The sequence below is a fragment of the Musca autumnalis genome, unplaced genomic scaffold (genome assembly GCF_047663935.1).
Source record: "Musca autumnalis isolate F117 unplaced genomic scaffold, ASM4766393v1 scaffold_3, whole genome shotgun sequence".
Taxonomy (NCBI): Eukaryota; Metazoa; Arthropoda; class Insecta; order Diptera; family Muscidae; genus Musca; species Musca autumnalis.
Genome location: NW_027411866.1, coordinates 49,572,777 through 49,598,952, shown reverse-complemented (window position 1 = coordinate 49,598,952; position 26,176 = coordinate 49,572,777). Strand labels below are relative to the sequence as shown.

Here is a 26,176-nt window from a genome sequence, read left to right as displayed (position 1 = left end):
ATAATAAAAATCGGTCAGAGGGCACGGGTAATCGTTAATAGATCGTCATAAATTTTTGTAGAAATCGTTTTTTTAGCCACAATAATGGACTGATAAAGTTTTTCATCGCTTAGACCATAAATGCTGCATTTAGAGAATTTTTGTGATAATGCACCTTTGGTTACATACAAATAACTATAGAAACGTAGAGGCACCAGTGGCATGTGTTAACATATTCCAATCGCGCTAAAAATTTGGCAATCTTAAAATCTAAGAAAACTAAACATTTTTGGGGGGTGCTGCCTAAAAAAATCCGACATCGATTTTTTCCCTTTGAGTTAAAATCAGTCTAATGTGTATGTATTGAGAAATGATTCTACACCATTTTCAGATGTAATTCGAATCATTTTAGTTGTAATTCGAGAATTCCATTTGTAATTCGTAACATTTTATTTGTAATTCGAGAATTCCGTTTGTAGTTCGAAACATTTCAATTGTAATTCGAATTATTCCACGTGTAATTCGAATTAATCCATTTGAAATTCGAATTATCCCATTTGTAATTCGAATTATTCCATTTGTAATTCGAATTATTCCATTTGAAATTCTAATTATTCTATTTGTAATTCGAAGTATTCCATTTGAAATTCGAATTTCTGAATTATAAATGGAATTTCTTAATTGAAAATAAAATATCTGAATTTCAAGTGGTATTTCTGAATTACAACAGCTATTTTCTGAATTACAGTTGAAATGGTGTAGTATTTCATTAAACCAGTAAGGAAAGGATCAATGTTGGGCGGGGCTGACTATATGATACCCTACACCACTGTGAATATTGATCATTAAAATCAGACATATATAACGTATTTCCTGAACCAAATACATGAAATCGACAGAAAATATATGGGAGCTCTTTCCAAATTTGCACCGATTATATCTATATCTATATCTGGGAGCAGAAAATTTCGCGTCTTTTTCTATGTCTATACCATTTGTTTATGGTTCTATTAATTGGAGAGACAATGATGCTTAATTGTATTCACATGTTGACTCCAACATCATAGTAAAATTTTCTACAACAGGAAAATGACGTTGGCACTACTTCTTTGTTTGACTCCTATTTAATATTCATGCATAATTTCTATAAAATATGCTCAGATATGAATAGTGGTTTCCTAACAAAGTATGAAAATGTAAACACTTTCTACAAAGTTCATGTTTCATCTTGCAATTACCTTCCATTTACACAAGGTATCACGCTTTCAGCACGAGTAAATTAGATCCCATAAGAAGATACACAAAGAAGGCAAGGTCCCTAACTTAATGATTATTACAAATGAGGTTTAGCTCCTTGGCCTACCTCGAAAACCAAAACACGTACATTCACAATTTTTGGCTCTAGTTCGGTTTGGCGTGGGAAATTGTTTCGAAGAATGAAATTGCAGTTTTTATTTAAAAAGTATTTCCTTTACCTGGAATAAATAACCTTTGCACGTGCACGACCTACCACAATAAGTGCACCAAAAGCAACAACAAATTTTAAATCCTTATCTCCAAAATTGATTATCAAACACTTTTCACTAGACATTCCCACGGTCAGAAAGGTTGATCAATACAAAAACAATAGATCAAGAATAACTGATGTCTAAGAACTGGTAGATTTTCATTTACCTGCACGTCCTTTCCAATTTCCTGATGGTATAAAAGGCCAACGAATCCAACGAAACTGCATCATTCCCATTTGATTTGTCTTCTTGTAAAGAACACCGACAAACAAAATCAACATTCAAAATGTACGTAGAAATTACACAAAACCAATACCAAACCATGGATATCACCATCTCCCAGAAGAAAAGCTCCAGCATGAAGAAGCTGTTTAAACAAATCTTCAAAACACAAAGCAAATCGAAGAAAGCTGTTACTGCTGACTCTATGGAATCCTTTGAATCTTTGGAAAACAGCCGTAATTCTAGTCTAGAATCATCAGATTATGATTCAACGGAATCCTGTGAAAATGACATTAATGAATCATATGAAAGTGAAAAGGAATTTGATTACACCACCACTGTACCTGTTCACTTTGTTCGCACCGAACAAGGTACTTTCTTTTGGACCTCGGCTGCTGACTGTGTTCCTGCCTACATGCAAGATCGTTGGGCCCAAGCTTAGTTACAGAAAACTTTGATCATCTTCGTCAGATGTCTTCTATTTCTGTCAAATATTAGCTGTTATAAAAAACAAAAGAAGCTTTAAAAACTGTGATAAATTTAAGAAACGATTTTCTAAGAAAATTTTTTAATTTATAAAAAAACAACAAAATATAATTTTACTGTTTACAACATAACTATTGTTTTTATTATTGGTTGGGAGTTAAGAATATTGCTCTTGGTATATTGCTATGAAATAAACGTAAAGGACATTATCTATATTTTAACTGGACATAATCGTAGACCATCCACGAAATTTGGAATACGTTTATTCTGTTGACACTATTCGGCTTTCATGCATCAAATCAAATCGGAAAAAGGAACGAAAAAATCTTCAAACAAAGTGATAGAGATATTTTCACGATGGTTAAAACTTAATGACCGTTGTTGAGGTATAATTGAGGCTGTGTGCCTTGAATTGCTCCTGGCTTATCGACGCACACCTTTTCTTTCAAATAACCCCAAAGAAATATGTCCAGAGGAGTCAAATCTATGTGATCTCGGCGGCTAATTGACATCGCCACCACGTGAGATTGCACTGCACATATCCACATATCGTGCATATCCATCCATCCATATCTTCCGAATCGCATGGGTGCATTGGTTTTTCGACATTCAATGTTGTATTAGCATTCGGCCAAATGCGCAAATTCTGTTTATTGACGAATCCACTTCCACGTGAAAATGGCCCTCATCAATAAAGATGATGCATGATATGCACTTTAATTATAACCTTCAATTTAATAAGAAGCCTGAATAGCTTTGGAAACGTACCTCAATTGTGTGCATATAATGGTTATGACTTTTTTACAACCTCATATCCCTGTATCATAGCGTGATGAGTTTTGCCATAAGATTACATAAAATCATAATTATAAGGTGATTCTGTGAAAAAACCTCACGCACAAAATGATTTTAAAATTTGAATTTATCAAAATTATGGACAATTTTTTGAAGTCACTGAAAACAAATATATAATTGAAAATAAACTTTAGAGCCACATGAGATAATTAAAATGACATAAAATTTATTTCTCACTATTTTTCTTCAATTCTGAGAATCGTAAAAATGTCGTAAACGCTTTTATTCAAAAATATAATTTTTTAACAAAAAATTTAAAATTTTTTCAATGTGACTTTTTTCGCGACTTTTTTAATATTTGAATGAAATAAACGTTATTATAGTTATTAGTAGGCTTATATTTATTCATTCGTGCAACAAAAAATAATTTTTTGAAAAAATTTTTTTTTCATTTCATATATTTTTTCAAAAAATTGTTTTTTTAAAATCTATTTGTGCGTGAACTTTTTTTATATTTCAATGGAATAAACGATAGCATAGTGATTAATAGGCAAAAGTTCATTCATCTCTGCTACAGGAAATCATTTTTGAGGAAAAATATCAAAAAGTCATAACCCTACTGCATATCTTTTAAGGGTTCAAATTGAGTTATGCTTGATTTACATTCGGCGTTATTTCGTGATTTTGGGTCCTCTACTATTCAGTTTATATGTAAATGACCTCCCCAGTCAACTAGACCACAGCAATGTGCACATGTACGCAGATGATGTGCAAATTTTCCTAAGCACTAATGAGTACGATGTAGATCACACCATTCATAAACTGAATGGTGATCTTGACAAAGTCTGTAAGTGGGCCAGCGCAAATGGCCTTCTCCTTAACCCAAACAAATCAAAATGTCTAGTCATACATAAGAATAAAAAACAGCAAATGGAAAACTTTGATATACTTGTAAATCAAGAAAAATTGAAATTGTTTCGAGTGCCAAAAACCTGGGTGTAATATTTAACTCTACGCTTAGCTGGTCAAATCACATTAATCAGGTGGTGGGACAAACATATTCAAAATTACGTGCCTTATGGCTAACGCACTCCTATACCCCCTTCCATATTCGACGACTCTTGGCTAAAACGTTTCTGGTACCTGGCTTGATATACGGCTCTGAACTTTATTCAAACTGTGATTCTGTTTGCAGACGTAAATTAAATGTGGCTTTCAGTAGCATTATACGTTACGTCTATGGACTGAGAAGCACTCAGCATATGTCCCAGTACTCTCGTTCTCTTTACGGTATCAGTTTCAACTCCTTTCTCCATATGCAATCTTTATTATATCTTCACAAAATTATTGTTAAAAAAATACCATTATACCTTTTTAACCGAATACAATTTGCAAGATCCGATAGGGGAAAGATAATTACTCCTCTTATATGGAGAAGTAGACAATCACAGTGGCATTTCTTTATCAGAACAATCCGTCTCTGGAATACCCTGCGCCATGATCTGCAGTGTATCAGCAGTGTGTATATCTTTAAGGAAAAGATTTATTGCTATTTTCAAAGATTGGATACAGTTACATAATATACTTTTTTCACTATCAATGTATTCATTTATATTTAATTAATATTTTAAATTACCTTTTTATTTATATAAATTGCATTCAACTCAAATTAGAATTTGTATAAGTTTAAGCTGGATATGTATCTTTTTAATTGTAATCCTGCACTTTAATTTATAAGATATTTTTCTTGTTGTGTAGGAAGAAGAAATAAATAAATAAATAAACATCGTACCATAAAAAAAAAAAAAAGCTTAGAGTTGACTGTGACTGACCTTAATTTCTTCGGTGACTTAAAGCAAAATTTATATAGATTTTATTCTTCAGATTTTCTTCTTTAAACGTGGAGCAAGCCTTTAACCCTAAAACGTGTTTAAAATTTTTCCGCATGTGGATTTTTTTAAAACTGTTGTTGCCGACGCCACTTTATATCGAAAATTGAAGCATTTTCCAAAAATGTAGAAATTGGCTGAACTTGCCTCCTCACTGTATAGGTTACCTCCCGGTGTAAACATTCCAAACGGTGATACAGTGTCTCACATTTTTAGTTATACATAGTTTCATAATATGTTCAGCTTTCTTTATCATTATTTTTTGTGTCGCACAGACATAGATCAGGTTTGAATAGGGACTATACTTGTTCATTCATTCGGGTACCTCCCACGCAAAATTTCGCATAAGTTCACTTTAAGACCTGCTCTCGAATCACTTTGGTTTTTAATGAACCAACTTGCATTCGCTGCATCCTTTACGGCGGTAAAATTTTTTTTCAGGGCATCCACATTTCTAGAGAACAGCCCTAAAGGTTTAAAACTCCATATGTAGTGGCTGGAGATAACTCTCGAACTGATCAACCAATATGGTCCAAAATTTGGACTTCGTCATATTTTGTACACATTTAGTTTCAATTCGAAGATGAGCAATACCGGTCCACCAATTCCGGTACTTCCCCCTAGTACTTAAAAAAATGTCACTAAAATGGGCCAACCAATTTGGTCCAAACTTGGGACCTCCTAATATTTAGTCCAAATGTAGTTTAACTTCTAAGTTCAAATGCAAGTTGAAATGTCCAAAAGGGCCACAAAATTCTGAAAAGATCCTAAATACTTTCGATCTGTCCTTAGATGAAAGCTTCAATTCACAAAGGCTGAGGGTATATCTCTGTCGGCAAGCCGACTGATAGTTTTTTACTTGTTATACCCTCCACCATACACTGAAAGAAAAATGCTTCTTTGTATCAATGAACGGGTTTCATTGATTATTTTTCATTGATGCTATGAAATGCTACATTAATACAATGAAATGTTTAGTTAATGCTATGAAACCTTACGTTAACTAAAATTTAATGATTTTTGGTTTCATTGAATATATGAAACGTATTTCATTGATGTAATGAAACTACTAATTTCTTTAAATTTTAAAAAATATGTGAGTATTGAAACTGTGCTAAATAGTATGTGCTTAAAAAGACTAGTATTCAAACATCTTTTAAGAAAATGGTGGAAAATTGGATATATTTGATGTTTTTAGTTGGCTCCAAAAATTAATGATATAGTTTCATTAAATAAATGAAATAGTTTCATTAAATAAATGAAACAGTTTCATTGAATAAATGAAACATTTTTATTAAATAAATGCGAGAGTTTCATTAAATAATTGAAACATTTCTGAAGTTCCCAATACTATTTTGCGGAATGAAAAAAGGGTCTGAAATCTTATCTATATTATGACCCTTATATTATCATTTTTCTTCTAATTATTTTTCTTTATTAAACAAATGTTTTAAATTTTCCACAATCATAAACAGTACACATTTATAAATCTGCCAAGTACATACATATGTGTGTACAGAATCACATACATCAAACATACATATGTATGTACGAATATTAGCAGAAGCGTCTCTAAAAGCGTAACTGTACAAAAATTCCTTACTTGCTTTACTGGCGATTGGCTTTGATATACATACATATTCATTCTCATTTAAATGTTTGTCTCATTTTTTCTACTTGGGTATCAAGGCTTATTCTCTCGGTATGTTATTCTCTGTCGTTCCTTGTTATGTATTTCATTGTTGTTATGAAGTAAATTCCAGCTGTGCGGTGTGAATGTGCGTGTGTGCGTTTAACAAGCAGAAAACAAGATTAAGCAAAACAACCCTGTCTGCCGAAAAGTTGATCAGCAAATTGTCAACAACATTGTTTTAGTTGACATTATAACGCCGCAAACTGCAGATGAATAAAAATTTTACGATTCGTGTTTTTAACTTAGAAAAGTAAGTATGTAAATATTGGACAAACTATTTCTGTTAAGTTTTATGTATTCGTTTGTTTATATAAGCGAATTTACATTTTATTGATTTTTCTCTTTGTAATAGATGCAAGCAATAGAAAATCTAAAGAAGAATGGAATGACGGAGAAAATGCCAAGAGTTTGGTGTCCAGCGACAAATAAAGTCAAATAAATTACTAACAGTTTTTATGATTTTCAATTTTACTTAATGGTGACAACGTACAATAGGATCATAAACTTCGTTGAAAGTAGGTATGAAGTGCTTAATGTGAAAAGAAAATACAAATTTTAACTAAAACTCTTTCATGTAGTTTTTATATGTATGTACAGTTGTTTTATGTGAACTTTGTATGCTGTATCCCAACATCATGGAAGTACACAGGGGATGACTGAGCGGCAAAATATGAATGTAAGTTATTGTGTAGAAAACCAGTTATTAGTAACAAATTGTTTATTCTTTTCTTACTTTATTCATATTCTTACTTAGAGACGACAATGACCAATGGTATCATTAATGTATTTAGTTAATACCTAAGGAATCAAAAATGACGTATTGTATCCATGGTCAAAACTAATTGCAATAAAATGAATTAAAAATATTTAGCGTTGACTTAATTTTTATGCATTACGTGAGTATGAAATGACTTCATAAAATAAATGAAATCTTACGTTACATTAATGAAATGTATCATTGATTTTGAGCCAACGTAAGGCTTCATTGCATTAATGAAAGTATTTCTTTACATTAATGAAAGTATTTCATTACACTAATGAAAATATTTCATTGCATTAATGAAAGTATTTCATTGTATTAATGAAAGTTTTTCATTGCAATAATGAAGAAGTTTCATTGCATTAATGAAGAGGTTTCATTGTTCTAATGAAGAGGTTTCATTGCATCAATGAAGAAATTTCATTGCACTAATGAAGAGGTTTCATTGCATCAATGAAAAAGTTTCATTTCATTAATGAAGATATTTCATTGCATCAATGAAAAAGTTTAATTGCATTAATGAAGAAATTTCCTTGCATCAATGAAGAAGTTTCATTGCAATAATGAACAAATTCGTTAATTTTACTTCAATGAAACTCAATGAAACTTTTTTCGTTTATTCAATGAAGCTCTACGTTGGCTCAAAATCAATGACAAATTTCATTGATGGAACGTAAGATTTCATTTATATTATGAAGCTTTTTCTTTCAGTGTAGGATGGGGGTATATTAAGTTTGTCACTACGTTTGTAACTACTCGAAATAATCATTGTAGACTCTACAAAGTATATATATTCTTGATCAGCGTGCAATTCTACATCGATATAGCCATGTCCGTCCGTCTGTCCGTCTGTGGAAATCACTCTAGCGTCCGAACGGATTGACGTAGGTTGATGAAATTTTGGGAAAATATGTTATATTTACGTAGGACTTTTGGTATTGAAAGCGGGCTATGTAGGTGCACGCTTTCGTATAGCCCCCATACAAAATGACGCGTGACGCGTCGTCGTTTTAAGGAATTTTTAAGATATTTGGCCCATTTTACCACCGAATTGGTTGTAATTTGGTATTTTGTGTCTCCAGAGGCCAAACAATATTCCTACCAAAGTTGGGTTATATAGGTCCACGTTTTGGTATAGCCCCCATATAAGGCCCCATATAAAGTACGCGTCATTTTAATATATTTTGAATGTATTAGACCCATTTGACCAAAGAATCGGTTGTAACTTTGTATTTTGTGTTTCTTAACCTCTAGAAACATTTCTACCATAAAATGTATATATAGGTCCACGTGTTGATACAGCCCCCATAATACAATAACTCCCGATTTTCGATATTTTGAACGTTTTAGCCCCATTAGCACACCGATATGGCTGAAATTTGGTATTTAGTCTTCTTTAGGCGTATAAAACTTTCCCCCCACAAATTTGTAGGTATAGGTCCACGCCATCATATAGCCCCCATAGAACGGTACCTTCCGAATTTCGGTATTTTAAAGGTTGTGGCCACATTAATCCACCGAAATGGCTGAAATTTGTGGTGGAGGGTGTAAAAAGTTCGGCCCGACCGAACTTAACACTTTTCTTACTTTTTTTGTAAATTAAATTATTTTGTTTGAAAATAGTTCTCTTAAATTATCACAGTTTTTAAAACTTTTTTGTTTGCTTTTATTACAGTTCATAATTCTCAGAAATGGAAGACATCTGAAGAATGTGACAAAGTTTTCAGTAACTAAGCTTGGGCCCAACGATCCTGCATCTGGGCAGGAACACAGTCAACAGCCGAGGTCCAAAAGAAAGTACATTGTTCGGTGCGAACTATATGAACCACAACTATGTAGTTAAATTCCATTTCACTTTCATAGGATTCATTGCTGTCATTTTCATAGGATTCCATTGAAGCACAAGCTGATGATTCAAGACTGGAATTGCGGTTATTTTCCAAAGACTCGAAGGATTTCATTGAGTGAGCAGTAACAGATTTCTTCGATTTGCTTGTGTTTATACCCTCAGCCTTTAGGCTAGAAAGGGTATATACACTTTGATACGACCAAAAATGTGTCTCATCGAAATAACGGTTTTAGACCCCAAGTATGTTTGGTCGAAATTAGTTTCAGACAATTTGGAGTCGATTTAGTCATGTCCGCCTGTCTGTCTGCCTGTCTGGCTGGCTGGTGCGCACAATAACTCTCAAAAGGATCAATCGATTCGAACCAAATTTTGGGTATCGTAATATTTTGTCCAAACTTAGTTTAAGGTACCTCCCCCACAAAAGTTCAAAATTTTTTTTGTAAAACGCTGTAAACGATAACTTTTGAAGGGAGCAATTGATTTGGTCCAAACTGTGCACATATGGACTATATCGGTCCACTCCTTCCGGTACCTCCCACACAAAATTCGGATGAAGTGAATTTTAAGAGCACCTCTCGGATCGGATCAGTTTTTTTTTGCGCAACTCCACATTTCTTAAGATATTAGCCTAAAAGCTGCAAGAAACCCTGACGGCACCAACCAAAATGGCAAATCGGCAACATAATTATCGCAGGGAGTTTCTGATTGGTGCAGACTTTGCACATCGTATTATTTCATCCAGTCATGTATCAGGTTGAAATATGGAGTATGTCGGCCCACTCCTTCGGGTACCTCCCACACAAAATTCGGAAAAGTGAAGTTTAAGAGCTCCTCTCACAAAGTTTTGATTCTTTTTTCAGTAGGTTGTTTGTACCTATTATTGAAATTTTTGTTGCATAAGAAAATATGTAAAATGCATAAATTTTGCATATGCAAAAATGTATGCATTTTGTATAAATTTGCATATGTCATATGTTTCGATTGCAATTGAATTAGAAGCCAAAAATATGCCTAGTACCAAAATTTGACATGAATCGACCATGATATACGGGTTGGTTATTTATCAGTGGCTGAGGGTATATCTCCGACAGCACAGCTTACTGATACTTTCTTACTTGTTTTAAAATTTGTTTAAACAGCTTCTTCATGCTGGAGCTTTTTCTGGGAGATGGTGATATCCATGACATGGTATTGGTTTTATGTGATTTCGACGCACATTTTGAATTATGGTTTTGTTGAGAGTTCTTTACAAGAAGACTAATCGAGAGAGAATGATGCCGAACCAATGGATTCTTTGGTCTTATATACTCTCAGAAGATTGCAATTCCAATCAGGTAAAGGAAACTCTACCAGCTTCGGAACAATAGATGTTGTTTATTTATTGATCTTGTGCTGCTCTACCTTCTTAATCGTGGGAACCTCTAGTGAACAATTTTGTGAGCATCCATAATCATGATAAGGATTCGAAATATGTTGTTCTGTTTTGTGCAAGTTTTCCGAAACAATAAAATACCTTGACAATGAGTACCGAAATACTATCTTCTTAACATCACAAGACACATTGATAAGTATTGTATATTTTGGTTGTGAATCTCAAGATTTATTTTGTGACAAATCATTTACAAAACCAACATTTTTAAATAAAAGAGTTTACAAGAGTTACTACAAAATTTTGTCTTCTGATGTATTTATTTGTTGACCAATGTTGATATTGTTATAGATGTTTTTATTGCGCTTTTTTGGTCAGGTTAATTGAATGAAAAAAAATTATTTCATGTTTTGCTCGACGTTTCGTTGGTGGGTTTCCCACTTTTTCAAGAGCATACTGATGTTTAGTATTGTCCTTGTCTTCTTACGTATATTTTGTATTACCTTAAAGGCTCGTGCCGCATGTGTGAGTTTGTCGATAACCCGTTTTTCTTGTTATAATAAAATTATAATAATTACAAGCGGAAATGCACAAACAACTGAACGTTTAAGAAGAGCACATCACTGCTAAATTACAGGAGGTTTAACACCAAGGAACACCAACTAATTCCTCATGAAGAAAGACAATGCGTTCCCTTTAGATTGTAAATCAATGTTTACAGGACGCCAGTTTCGCAAAACAACTGAAATCAAATTCTTTAGGTTGCCCAGATTAACATTTTGTTGTATAAGCAACATTTGTTCGTTTGTTAGTTTGATTAAATAAAAAATTCTTAACATAAAGTCCAAAGCTTAACATACGTGGAAAAATGTAATCTAGTCTTTGGGTCAATCCAGCTCTCTCTATTTCATAGCAAAGATCTGTATGTAAGGTAACGTGAATATTTGTCGAATTTCAATGACTTAAAAGTGGTTCTGTATTCTTCTTCGGTCATCAGCAATCTACATATTTTATAAGCATCCAAATAATTGAATTCAAACTAATTGAATTCAAACTAGAAACGATGTTTCTTATTCAGAATACAGATGACGCTCCGTTGTGATTCTTTAACGTGAGTGGTATTGCCTTTCCCCAATAATAAACTTGTATCCTAATAACATTTAATTAGTCGTAATATGACTATAACAAAGGAATACGGACGATTCCTAATATAACGACGATTGAGACAAATTCATACTAGCGGCACGAGCCTAAACGGTAAAACACCATATTAACGTCAAGCGTTTTCAGTATTTCAGTTGAAATTTCGCAATTTCTATTTCTGACTAACTCAATTTGAACCATTAAAAGATACGCACACAATCGAGCTACGCTTTAAAGCTATATTCAATTCAAGGCGCACATCCTTAATTATACCTCAACAACGGCCATTAAGTTTTAACCATACTCCATATCGTGAAAATATTTGTATCAATTTGTTTGAAGATGTTTTCGTTCCTTTTTCCGATTTGTTTTGATGCATGAAAGTAACATGACATACAGTTCGGACGAATAGTGTCAACAGAATAAACGTATTCCAAATTTCGTGGATGGTCTACGATTATGTCCAGTTAAAATATAGATAATGTATAGGTCCTAACATCCATGATTTTGACGAGGTAGATACAGAATTAATCCTTGAAACTGGCATGAATGACTGTATCGTGAATGATTATAACTTTCAATAACTCAACTTTCAATGTCCTTTACGTTTAGATTTAAACTCATTATTTTATAGCAATATACCAAGAGCAATACCCTTAACTCCCAACCAATAATAAAACAATATTTATGTTGTAAACAGTAAAATTATATTTTGTTGTTTTTTTATAAATTAAAACATTTTCTTAGAAAATCGTTTCTTAAATTATCACAGTTTTTAAAGCTTCTTTTGTTTTTTATAACAGAAAATATTTTACAGAAATTAAAGACATCTGACGAAGGTGATCAAAGTTTTCTGTAACTAAGCTTGGGCCCAACGATCTTGCATGTAGGCAGGAACACAGTCAGCAGCCGAGGTCCAAAAGAAAGTACCTTGTTCGGTGCGAACAAAGTGAACAGGTACAGTGGTGGTGTAATCAAATTCCTTTTCACTTTCATAAGATTCATTGATGTCATTTTCACAGGATTCCATTGAAGCACAATCTGATGATTCCAGACTTGCATTGCGGCTATTTTCCAAAGATTCAAAGGATTCCATAGAGTCAGCAGTTACAGCTTTCTTCGATTTGCTTTGTGTTTTGAAGATTCGTTTAAACAGCATCTTCATGCTGGAGCTTTTCTTCTGGGAGATGGTGATATCCATGGTTTGGTATTGGTTTTGTGTAATTTCTACGCACATTTTGAATGTTGATTTTGTTCGTCGGTGTTCTTTACAAGAAGACAAATCAAATGGGAATGATGCTGTTTCGTTCGATTCGTTGGCCTTTTATACCATCAGGAAATTGAAAAGGACATGCAGGTAAATGAAAATCTACCAGTTTCTATACAACAGCTAGTGTCGATGTATTGCTATTGTGTTTATCAACCTTTCTGACCGTGGGAACGTCTAGTGAAGTGTTTGAGGATCAATTTTGGAGATAATGATTTATTCGTTTGTTGTTGCTTTTGGTGCACTTATTGTGGTAGGTTGTGCACGTGTAAAAGTATTTTATTTCAGGTAAAGTAAATACTTTTTAACTAAAAATACTTTTTAACTTAAAAAAACAATTTCATTCTTCGAAACAGTTTCCCACGCCAAACCGTTCTAGAGCCAACAATTGTGAATGCACGTGTTTTGTTTTTCGAGGTAGGCCAAGGAGCTAAATCTCATTTGTAATAATCATTAAGTTAGGAACCTTGCATTCTTTGTGTATCTTCTTATGGGATCTAATTTACTCGTGCTGAAAGCGTGATACGAGTACCTTGTGTAAATAGAAGGTAATTGCAAAATGAAACATGAACTTTGTAGAAAGTGTTTACATTTTCATACTTTGTTGGGGAACCACTATTCATATCTGAGCATCTTTTATAGAAATTATGCGTAAATATTACATAGGAGCCACACAAAGAAGTAGTGCCAACGTCATTTTCCTGTTGTGATGTAATTAATTATTAAGTGGAGGATCTCGTGAGAGAAGGGGCTTAATTGGACGCAACAGAATAAAATATTAAGATATTACTCCGTGTAGGACTATTTTTATTATTTTATTTCAGTAGGTTAATCTGTAGAAAATTTTACCATGATGTTGGCATCAACATTTGAATAAAATTAAGCATCATAGTCTCTTCAATTAAGAGAACCATAGACAATGGAATGGAAGCGAAATTTTCTGCTCCCTTCAAGAGTTATCGTGCGCACAAACTTTCCGAACATTTTCGAACTTTTGTGGGGGAAGTACCGGAAGAAGTGGACCGATGTAGCTCAACTTCGAAATTAAACTAAGTTTATGCAAAATATTACGAAAGCCAAAATTTGAACCGAATCGGTTCATCCGTTCGAGAGTTATCGTGCGCTCCAGCCAGCAGGACAAACAGACAGACGGACGGGCATGGCTAGATCGAATCCAAATTGTCTGAAACACATTTCGTCCAAACATACTTGGGGTCTAAAACCATTATTTCGATGATAGTCCGGTCAAAATAGACATTGAAATAGCAAAAATTCCCACAGAGCTGAATTTTGGTGGAGAGCTAGGGTTTGCCATTAGAAGCAACGTCCTAAAAGTCCCCATCGATCCCATGTGTGCAAAAAAAAATTATTCGGGGTCAAAGGTCAAATTTTAAGGGTCTTTTTAAGTTTTCGGATTTATTTTTTGAAAACGGTTGATCTAATCAAAAAGTTACTAAAGTAAATATTGTTGACAGGAAAATTATCTACAAGTTTGACGTTTATAATTTTTTCCTAGGAGGAACCATTCTTGAGATAAAGCTGTTCTAAAAAACACATGATTTTTATGCACTTATAAGGGAAATATGCACATATTCAGACGAACCGGCTAAAATAAGCGAAGTAATCGGGTCTGTCCCCCAAAAAATATATATTTTCTTGAAGAGCGAAATTATAGCTATCTTCTAAAAAAAATCCAACAAAATCGGAGCGTGTTTAGTAGAGTTATTCAATGTTAGAGTCATTTTATGCGATCGGAAGCCCAAGGGGAACGACCCTAACGAAAACTCTCGGACTTTTTTTTCAAATTTTGTCCGAAGGTAGGGTTTGTTGCGCTGATTACGGAAATGTATAATTTTCAACGGTTGCGGATCCGGTTCGCCGGTTATTCGACTCGAAAGGCCAAATTTAAAAACCGGGTTAGACCCGGTTCTACTGAACCGATTACTGCAAAGTGGATATCGTGTGAAAGCTTACGGAAGTATCTAACACATAGTGTCGTTACTTTAACCGGTTCGCCTCATAATGTACTTACGCGGCTAATTCTTTATTTGACCTTTAGATCGCGATATCTCGAAAATGGTAAGTCTTTTTTAAGAATCGTAAAGACCACTCTTGTAGACAATTATTGAATCTACAACTTTTACTTTAGCCGGCTTTTGTCTAAGTCTTACCGTTTTTGAGAAAAATTAAAAAAACTGAATAATGCCTCCAAAAATGACCTTTGACCCCGAATAAATTCTTTTGTACACATGGGATCGATGGGGACTTTTAGGACGTTGCTTCTAATGGCTAACCCTAGCTCTCCACCAAAATTCAGCTTTGTGGGAATTTTTGCTATTTCCCCCTTATACGCATGTCTATTTTGACCGGACTATGAGGCACATTTTCGTCGTATCAAAGTGTATATACCCTCTTTAGCCTAAAGGCTGAGGGTATAAAAATAACAGTTCGTGGTACGCATGTGCACTGCACATTTAAGTTCTTAAGCAACACTTAATGTTCGTGTGCGTGGCACAGTGTGTAGTGTGTTTGGCTAGAAATTAGAGGGTTCGTGTGGTCAACTCGGGCAGGGAGCGAAATAAAATAGATTAAAATAAAAGTAAGAAGTATGTTGAAATAAAAACAACTGTTCTAAAAATAGAATTTTTTCAACTTACTTTTCAACTTCTATTGGCCACTGAATAACTAGTTATTCTAATAGTCATAAAATAACTAGAAACTGAGTGCGACATGCCCTTGTAAAAATAATGGGGAAGAAAGGGGATTTGAGATTAGTTACGGCTGCCAAAAATCCCTTACGAAACCTATGATTTTGGGAGGACTTTTTTTGCTGGGCTGTAGTGTCATTGCACAATAAATGGAAAAAGGGATGCACTACCGACTATTGCGATATCTCAGTTGTCTGACCACCTATGACAACCTACTTCACATCGTTGTAAAGGTGATATTTTCTACTATCCTTGCCAGGTTTTACTTTCGATATACCTCTTACAGAAGAGAGATATTCGCTTTGAAATAAAACGTTGACATTTTCTCCAAATAAGGTTTTTTTCACATTCCTAGCCCTGAATAATATCCGACCATTACCAAAATCAATAGGTTTTTTCCTCTGTGGGACCCCCATTAACACCCAAAATTTCGTGACGATCCAATCAAAAATGCGACATGTAGCTTGATTACAAAAAAAATAAAACATGGGATGTATTACCGACTATTGGGATATCTCCGTTATTTGGCCACATACGCCAACCTGCTTTACATCATTGTAAAGTTGGGATTTTCTACATTCATAGTCAGACGTTGATTTTGGAAGGTCCCCAACCAAAGCGGTGATATTCGTCATTATTATTAAAATCGCAAAAATGAAAAGTTGTGTTCTATTACCGGCTATTGCAATATCTTCGTTGTTTGACCACCTACGACAATCTACGTTACATCGTTGCAAAGGTAATATTTTCAATACTTTCATTAGCGGGTTTTTTGATATAGCCCTTATAGAAGCGGAGATATTCGCTTTGAAATAAAACATTGAGTTTTTCTCCAAATAAGTTGTTTGTCCCTTCCGACCCCTGAATACTATCCGAACATCACCAAAATCAATAGGGGACCTTCATCAACACCTAAAATTTGGTGACGATTGGAGTAAAATTGCGACCTGTTGCTTTTAATAAACCACCACCATTAATCAATGTGTGTATATGTTTGAGATAGCCAGTGAGCGTTACTAATGTGTTTCGCATTGAAATTTACGCTCCCTTGCTCTCAGAAAGCGCCCACTGGTTTGCACATTAACATATAATTTGTTTGCACCCAAACATATAATTTGTTTCCACACAAACATATATTTGTTTGCAGGACCCAAACATATGTTATGTTCGGGACTGATTGCAAACAAATATATGTTTGCTACAAAATATGTTTGGGACACATGTTAGCGAATCGTTTATTTCCTCCGTGTAGTGGCTGGAGCGCACGATAACTCCCGCACGGATCAGCCGATTCGGTCCTGTGACCGTGTTTTATGAACGGGTTTATACTTTCATATAAGTATATAAACTCTGCTTGATTTCATAGTAAATATATTTTTAACTAAGAAGGCTTTGGAAGTTTCCTACGTCATAAGGCCCATACCTATATACGGACGTATACCCAGGGTGTGTGTGGTGAAAAAAATAGAACACATGTATTCTTATGAGAACTACCAATGAAACCAGGTAACGTAATTTGGTGACTATGTGGGTTCGAGTCCATGGCTTTCCTTTTTCACTTGCAAATAATTTCAGATCATTAAGCTTAACTCTAAACGAGAAAATTAAGAAAAAGTTTAACTTTGACAGAACGTTATTGTTTTTATGTGTGTGTGTGTTTTTTATTTTAAAAACAAAAGGCCAACAAAACATGAACTACAATTCAATGCAAAGGAAAATTATTTGTTTTATGAATGAAAACATTTAAGTAAGTTTCGGTCGCGGATTTTGTGTTTTAAATGTGATTTGGGACTCAACGTATTTGGGTAATACGGACGCTCAGAGAGCGTTGTTTTGGTAGGTTTTTGAAATATTTGTGTACGTCCCCTCGTTATTTAGGTTTAGCAGTAAAAGTTTTCGTTCTGAAACAAAACATAACAAAATTAAGAAAAATATTTCAAAATAAAAACATATCATATTTGAGAAATTAATTCTTTAACCGCCAAAATTCCCATTTCGGATTTGTGTAAATTATCCTTTTATTCTATGCTGTCTTGCGGTTAACCCTCAATTTCAATAAAGCTGGAAATCTACGAAAGTGTGATCAAATGCCTCTGTGCTGATTTCCTGATAATTTTAAATTGTAAAAATTTAATCTGAAGAAGCAAATATTTGAAGGGTCCATCCAAGTTCAATTCTTAAATAAAATCTAAAGACAACTATAAATTTGTGTGACATTTCAAGAATCAATAATATACTAGAAGATAAAATTTCCAAAGAAGTATGACATCTACGAGGGATTAATTTTGAAACGAATCACTTGAAGGAGATGATATATATATTTTGTTAGAATTTGAATTCGAAGTCTTCATATACATTCTGCAGTTCCTACATTAAGATCCTGATTCTTCTTCTTCTTTATTTGCTAATTTGATTTTCGAATGTAAGCGACCATACAATACAATACATATCGAGGTACATTTCATTTACTTATTTATATACATACTAGCTGACCCGGTCCGCGTTGCTGGCCCGTTGTTTGGGTTCTCCGTGTAAACTTTAGTTATCTATCCAGTATTGATACACCCATAATTAGGCATCCCTCTACAAACTTCATAATATAAATCAATGTTTTGACATAAATTTCATGAATGGTATCCCCCAAATTTAAGATATAATATCTCTTTTTTTATATACCCTTCACCATAAATCGACAGTTTAAAGCACTTTGTGACCCGCATGTAATGGTCGGTGCACGTCAATTAGCATTGCTATATATTGGATTGTTGGTCTCGCTTGGGGTCGCAATTATTATGGCCCCGGCACATACTGTATTCCAATGTGCGTTGCGTCACGCGTTAGAAACAACAACCACATGAAAAAAAATGAAAGTGATGCCAAGTTTGTTCTTGAAGTTTTCATGTGGTTGTTGTAACGCGACGCACAATGTACCGTATGTGCCGGGGCCAGAATTTTCAGTATACGTCCTCGTTTTGATATAGCTCCCATAGAACGGTGGCGCCTGATTTTCGCTATTTTTGGTGGATTTAACCTCATTCAGCCCGATCGAACGTAACGCCTTTTTTCTTCGCGCTCTATATGCAATAGTGGTAAAATACCCCTGAGCGAAATGTATGTTCCTTCGGGATATGTATGGCAACATTTATATAATTCATAAAAAAATTACTTCTATAAATTGTAGTTGTTATTATCGAGATTTTGCTGTATTTAAAAAATGTATCTTTACCTAGCTATTCCAAGGACTGAAATCAATGCGCATGAAGTTTCACTTCCCACATTTTGAGACTTTATCCGTAATTATAATATTTCAAAAATCGAACACGATCGCGGTATTCTGATTCCAATGATGATATTGTATTGTATATCAATAACTTTGTCTGATTTCCAATCGATCTTTCAGGAATTTCGATCGTGTGACATCTCAAGTTATCGGGATTTTACTGTATTCCAAAATGTGGAGTTGATCGCGCTATCCCACTTATTGTTTAGTGTTTAGCGTTTATAGCGTTTTTTAGGCACACTTAAAAAATTATGTATATTATCTGAAATAATAAATGTTTGCAAATTTTGTGATGACCGCGATATTTCACTTTTCGCGATATTTCACTTCCGCGAAGACCATTCAGAGTCAAGACAGTAATTACAGTTGTATTGCAAACAATCTGTAAACAACACGTTCAAAACTATCATGGACTTCAGATTTTAAAAAAAAAATGTTTTTGAAGGATAACCTCCGGTCACTACACTTAGCCGTATTAAAATAGCTCACGACCGCGTTATCCCACTTGTTCAAGCTAGTGTTTATATCATTTTTGTGTCACGCTTACTAAAATTATGTATATTAATTGAAATAATACATTTTTGAAAACTTTGTGATGACCGCGATCATTCAGGGAAAACAATCTGTAAACAACACGTTCAAAAATATCAAAGATTTCAGATTTCCTTAAAAACATTGTGGCGGAGGACCACCGGTCACTACTCTTAACCGTATAAAAACATCTTACGACAGATTTAATTAATTAAAATAATACATTTGTGAAAATTTTGGGATAACCGCGATAATTCACTTCTGTAATTACCATAGCATTGCAATCAATTTGTAAACAATATATTAAAACGTATCTTGAATTTCACGGTTTTCTTAAAAAAATTGTAGGGAGGACCACCGGTCACTACACTTAGCGGGATAAAAAAATAGATTACGACCTATTCTCAGACCTAAAAACTTCACATACAACATTTTATAAGATTTCCCAATCGATTTTTCGGAATTGCTTTATCGTTACATCTCAAGTTATCGGGATTTTACTGTATTCCAATATATGGCGTTGACCGCGTTATCCCACATATTGAAGCCAGTGTTTTAGCGGTTTTGTAATCACGCTTACTAAAATTAGGTATATTATCTGAAATAATACATTTTTGAATAATTTGGGATGACCGCGATATTTCACTTCCGCGACGACCATTCAAAAAAATATATAGCCTATTTTCACCACCGGTGTTCCCAGTACATTATCTGAAATTTTCAAGAAAATATATTCAGCCGTTTTTGAGTCTATCCGGAACATACAAACAAACAAACATACTAACATACACACATTGCCTTTTATATATTAGACTAGCTGACCCGGTCACACTTCCGCGACGACCATTCAAAAAAATATATAGCCTATTTTCACCACCGGTGTTCCCAGTACATTATCTGAAATTTTCAAGAAAATCTATTCAGCAGTTTTTGAGTCTATTCGGAACATACAAACAAACAAACATTCTAACATACACACATTGCCTTTTATATATTAGATTAAATTTGATATTATTTAGTACTATATATTTATAAATTATTAACAATTATCTCAAAAGTGTTTCTATTTCTTGCCGCATTTAGAAGGTTTGCCAAATTATTATATTTTGTCCATTCTTCTACGTTCTTTAGCCAGGTCATCTCTTTTCGGCCTCTGGTACGCCGACCTTCAACTGTTGCTTTCGGGATTTTTTGCAATAATCTATATTTTACATTTCTCATGATGTGTCCCAGATATGAGGTTTTTCGTTTTTTGATTGTAGCTATGAGTTCTCTTCTTTGATTCATTCTTGTCAATACTTCGGCATTTGTCACGTGCGCAGTCCATGGTATTTGTAAAACTCTGCGGTAGACCCACATTTCGAAGGCTTCCAATCGTCGCATATCAGCAGCTTTAATAGTCCACGTCTCCACGGCATACAGTAGAGCTGACCAGATGTAGCATTTTATAAAACTTGCTTTTGTTTCGATGTTTATATCATGATTGACAAGGATTTTCTTATATTTAAAAAATACATCTCTTGCCATCTCTATCCGACATCGTATTTCCTTCGAGCAATCCCATTGGTCATTAATAAGTACACCCAGGTATTTGAAGGTATGTACTCTCTCGACATATGCATTATTTATTTTTAATTTAGCTTCATTATGTTGATTTTTCTTACTAACAATCATTAGCTTTGTTTTGTTAGTATTAATTTTTAGTCCATATGATTCGCTACATGAGGTGAGTTGGGTTACTAATTTTTGTAGTCCTGATATACTATCAGCGATTATAGTAGTATCATCTGCATATCTAATGTTGTTTATAAAGGTGCCGTTTATTTGTATTCCTTCCCGGATATTTGTAGTGGATTCTTGGAAAATTCTCTCTGAGTATATATTAAATAGGAGTGGAGATAAAATACATCCTTGTCTGACTCCTCTCGATATTGATATCTCATCTGTCAGACTTCCATTGACATTTATCTGTGCAGTTTGCTGCCAGTATAAGTTTCTAATGCACCGGATTTCTTTATCATCAATTCCGATAGACACAAGTATTTCCATTAACTTATCGTGTTGCACTGTGTCAAACGCTTTCTCATAATCTATGAAGCACAAGAAAATGTCCTTGTGAACATCTCGGCATTTTTGTATTAGGACCTGGACACAAAGTAGAGCTTCTATCGTCCCCATCCCTTCCTTAAAGCCAAATTGATTTGATCCCATAGCTTGTTCGCATTTTTGATATATTCTTTTGTGAATAATTCGTAGAAATATTTTTAGGGAGTGGCTCATTAAACTGATTAGGTGGTAGTCGCTACACTGTTTGGCGTGACTTTTTTTAGGAATCGCTATAAACGTTGATTTTAGCCAGTCTTGTGGGTAAAAGCCTTTATTGTATATGTGGTTCATCAAACTTGTCAAGAGATCAATGTTATTTTCGTCAATCATTTTTAGCAATTCAGCGGGAATTTCGTCTGGTCCCGTTGCTTTCCTATTTTTCAGTGATCTTATAGCACTTTCAACCTCCATCTTCGTAATACTTGATCCAGTCAACGGTTCTGGTGTTTGGTCATTAAAACATGTTCTGTTATTATCAGTAAATAGATGTTGGATATACTCCTTCCAAATTACTTTCTTCTCTGATTCTTCAAACACTGCTTCATTTTTGTTGTTGTAAAGAATTGGCGAAATTGTTCTGCGATATATTCCTGCTGTCTCTTTCAGTTTTTTGTGCAAATTAAAATCGTCGTGCAAGCTTTGCAATTTTTCTATTTCCTGGCATTGGTTATTTAAATGTTTATTTTTTGCAGCTCGAATCTGTATTTGAATTTCTCGGTTCAATTCCCAATACTTTTCATAGTTCGAGTTTTTATATTGCCGTCTTTCGTTTAATAGTTCCTGAATTTCAGTTGTCATCCAGTCTTTTGTTTTTGGTCTTACGAAATTTCCCAGCGTATTTTTTCCGATGTTATGTATAGTATTTTTGATTTTATCCCATATATTTTCCACATTTTCCCTATGGATGTCACTTAGTTCCGAATTAATAAGACTTTTTAGTTAAAGTCGCCTTGGATGATGGTTATTTCATGTTGTTTTGTCAGGTGTAGTAATTCTTCGATTTCACTGTAGAACGCCTCTATTTCTTCATTGCTTTCGTCCGACGTTGGAGCATAATCTTGAATAACATTGATGTTGAGAGGTTTCGCTTCAATTTTTATTATCATTGTTCTATCGGATTTTGGTACAAGTCCTAAAACATTTTTAGCTATGCGGTCTGTTACAATTATTCCAACCCCATTCCTATGCGTTTTGTTGAGATTGCCTGAGTAAAACATTTTCGAGTGTTGCGATATAAATTCTCCGCAAACTGGCCATCACGTTTCGCTTATACCAAGTATATCAATGTGAAGTCTATTCATTTCGTTTAGAGTATTAGCTAGTTTTCCAGCTTCGTAAAGACTGCGTACATTCCATGTACCGATGTTAAGTTTTGATTTTGTTTTACCTCCGGGGATTCTTAGTACCCTTGTGATGCCGGAGACTAAGGGCCGTTTGTTTTTGTTTGTATTCATGATTGTATGGTTTTCTAGGGATAGTACTTCAGTGGTTTCCCGTTGCCTTCTGAAGGGTTTAGAATTTTCCTTTTCTGTATTCAGCCGCTCCCCCTGGAGTTCAGACGCTGTTAGTTGCCGCTCAATATGAGACAGACGCCGCTTTGATGTGATCAGTTCATTCGCCGCAGTTGTAGATAACACGCACCGTTGACTTCCCACGTTGTGGATTGTTCTTAGCTTCAGCGTTCACCATCGACCTTACCGACATGGGTGGCCCTACCAGTAGCTACGCTACCGCCGGTATCGCTCTTAGGATCTTCACGCTTACTAGACCTCCCCATCGCGCTTGAGATGACAATCCATCGAGGAGGAAGATCCTGATTACATTTTTTTTTCATTATATCGATTTCTGTAAAAACACTATTAATTTATCAAAGAATTTAATGTTGCTGCAAGACCAACAAGCGCTTGTCGACGAAGCTACGGATTATGATTGTAAGTAATTCAATAATTCATACACTTTACCGTATATAAGTAACATATATAACTATAACATTAATTACGCTACATAACCCTATGTTATTTTTTTACATTGAATTAAATTGACTTAAATGAATGTTCCACGCTCTTGCAGCTTTTACATTTACCTGTACATTTTGTACCAATTTTCATGTTTTTTATGTACATATTTTTTTTCTAAATATAAAATGATCAGAAGTTAAAACAAAATGTTATTCAGTTAAAATCATAAAGTAGTGCTACGAAATTGAAGGCATAGGCATTTAGAGGGTTTGTGGGCTGACAGAAACACAGTCGGCATGGCTGGGTGGGAAGTCCGACAATGATTCTGTAATACCTAGATTCCAATCGCTATTTTATGTTATAATATTTAGCTACCAAAAATTTTAATTTTATTGTAACTGGTTGAGGCCTATTCCTTCAGACTAGAACACCCCCCAAGCCCTGAGCACGGCCGGATTAATTGGTAGCATAGGTCAATAAGGAATAGGGTCTCGTGAGGATCGTTACAGTCCAAAACTTGGACTTCGTAAGATTTTTATCATACTTAGTATAGGTTCGAAGACGAGCCATATCCGTCCACTCTCTCGGGTACCTCCCACAAAAGTTCCAAACTTTTCGCTTAAATGGTATGCACCCTATCTGTTGAATGGGGCAACCGATTTTGTCCAAACCTTGGATTTCCTAATATTTAGTCCAAATGTAGTTTAACTTCGAAAATGGTCGAAGATCCTTTGGAAATGTATACCGATGCTACTCCTTGTAGTCCTGTTTGAAGCGATATTATGTTTTTCGTGGGCAAGTCCATGCTTTTGGACCACTATGTCATCCAAAACCTCTATGATATACGGCAACCAACTGAAATGACTCCCAAAATAATATCCACTTCCAGAATGGACTATGTCGATTCAATCCTTCAGGTACCTAATCCGCATCACTTGCGGTTTTAATCAAAATGCCCAAAAGAAGCCACAATATCTAAAAACAAGCTAATACATAATTATTGGGGAAAGGAAAGCCTTTATTCGATTCTATATCATCCATAGATAAACATTTTAATTTCTCCACTTAAAAATACATTTGAATTTAACTAAACCACAAAACGCAACTACTCCTATGTAGTTCGTCAGTGTGTGTACTTGAGTGGATCGCGTAGCTTTCATACAGACTATAAACAAACGACATTTCTTGATTAATTTTTTCGTGAAAGAACGTTAAGGACAGGGCTATAATACATATTTATGGTTCCTTCTGTGTGTGTTCAACTGCTAATAGTTTTTAATTGATTGAATTAATCGAGCTAACATGACCCAATGAGTTTTGTATTGAAAAAGTGAATTCTAGCGAAGTCCCACACACCCAACCATTATGCTTCGATCGTTTCGCTGGTGCTTTATTTCAGCTCATCAGGGATATCGGATATGAATGGCTAGAAGACAAAGGCTAAGTTTGATAACTTCTATTTATACAAACATTATAGCAAATTTACAGATATGAACTATTTGTGCAGCCTTTTTCTTATCAAGTCAACCTAGTGTCTTTGTCTACACCTTTTCACATGTTATTCGAAACATTCTTAACATTCGTAACATTTTATTTGTAATTCGAGAATTTCATTTGTAATTCGAATTATTGCGTTTGTAATTCGAATTATTCCGTTTGTAATTCGAACTATTATATTTGTAATTCGTATTATTCCATTTGTAATTCGAATTATTCCATTTGAAATTCGAATTATTCCATTTGTAATTGGAATTATTCCATTTGAATTTTGAATTATTCTATTTGTAATTCGAATTATTCTATTTGTAATTTGAATTATTTTATTTGTAATTCGAATTGTTTTATTTATAATTCGAATTATTCCATTTGTAATTCGAATGATTCCAATTGATATTACAAACAGAATAATTCGAATGATTCGAATTTCAAATGGAATATTTCGAATTACAAATGGAATAATTCGAATTTCAAATGGAATACTTCGAATTACAAATAGAATAATTCGAATTTCAAATGGAATAATTCGAATTACAAATGGAATAATTCGAATTACAAACGGAATTCTCGAATTACAAATAAAATGTTACGAATTACAAATGGAATTCTCGAATTACAACTAAAATGATTCGAATTACATCTGAAAAAGGTGTAGAATCATTTCTCAATACATACACATTAGACTGATTTTAACTCAAAGGGAAAAAATCGATGTCGGATTTTTTTAGGCAGCACTCCACAAAAATTTTTAGTTTTCTTAGATTTTAAGATTGCCAAATTTTGAGCGCGATTGGAATATGTTAACACATACCACTGGTGCCTCTACGTTTCCATAGTTATTTGTATGTAACCAAAGGTGCATTATCACAAAAATTCTCTAAATGCAGCATTTATGGTCTAATCGATGAAAAACTTTATCAGTTCATTATTGTGGCTAAAAAAACGATTTCTACAAAAATTTATGACGATCGATTAACGATTACCCGTGCCCTCTGACCGATTTTTATTATCGTAGTACTTCGTATGGGGCCAAAGGCGAATTTTCAGAAAATCGCTCTACAGGCCACAATTATTGTCCAATCGATGAGAAAATGTTACCAATTATTTTGTGTGGCTAAAAAAATAATCCTACAATA

The 26,176-nt window shown here is 34.2% G+C and overlaps 2 protein-coding genes across 2 annotated transcripts; one reads left to right on the top strand and one right to left on the bottom strand.

Annotated features, from left to right (window-relative positions):
• Positions 1-1,773: 1,773 nt before the first annotated feature.
• Positions 1,774-2,151, top strand: LOC141398178 (enhancer of split m4 protein-like). Its single transcript, XM_073975411.1, has one exon. The coding sequence runs from the start codon at positions 1,774-1,776 to the stop codon at positions 2,149-2,151; it is 378 nt and encodes a 125-aa protein (XP_073831512.1).
• Positions 2,152-12,552: 10,401 nt separating this feature from the next.
• On the bottom strand, positions 12,553-12,930 carry LOC141398177 (enhancer of split m4 protein-like). The gene has a single exon (XM_073975410.1). It carries the CDS (start codon positions 12,928-12,930, stop codon positions 12,553-12,555), a length of 378 nt encoding a protein of 125 aa, XP_073831511.1.
• Between the last annotated feature and the right edge of the window lie 13,246 nt (positions 12,931-26,176).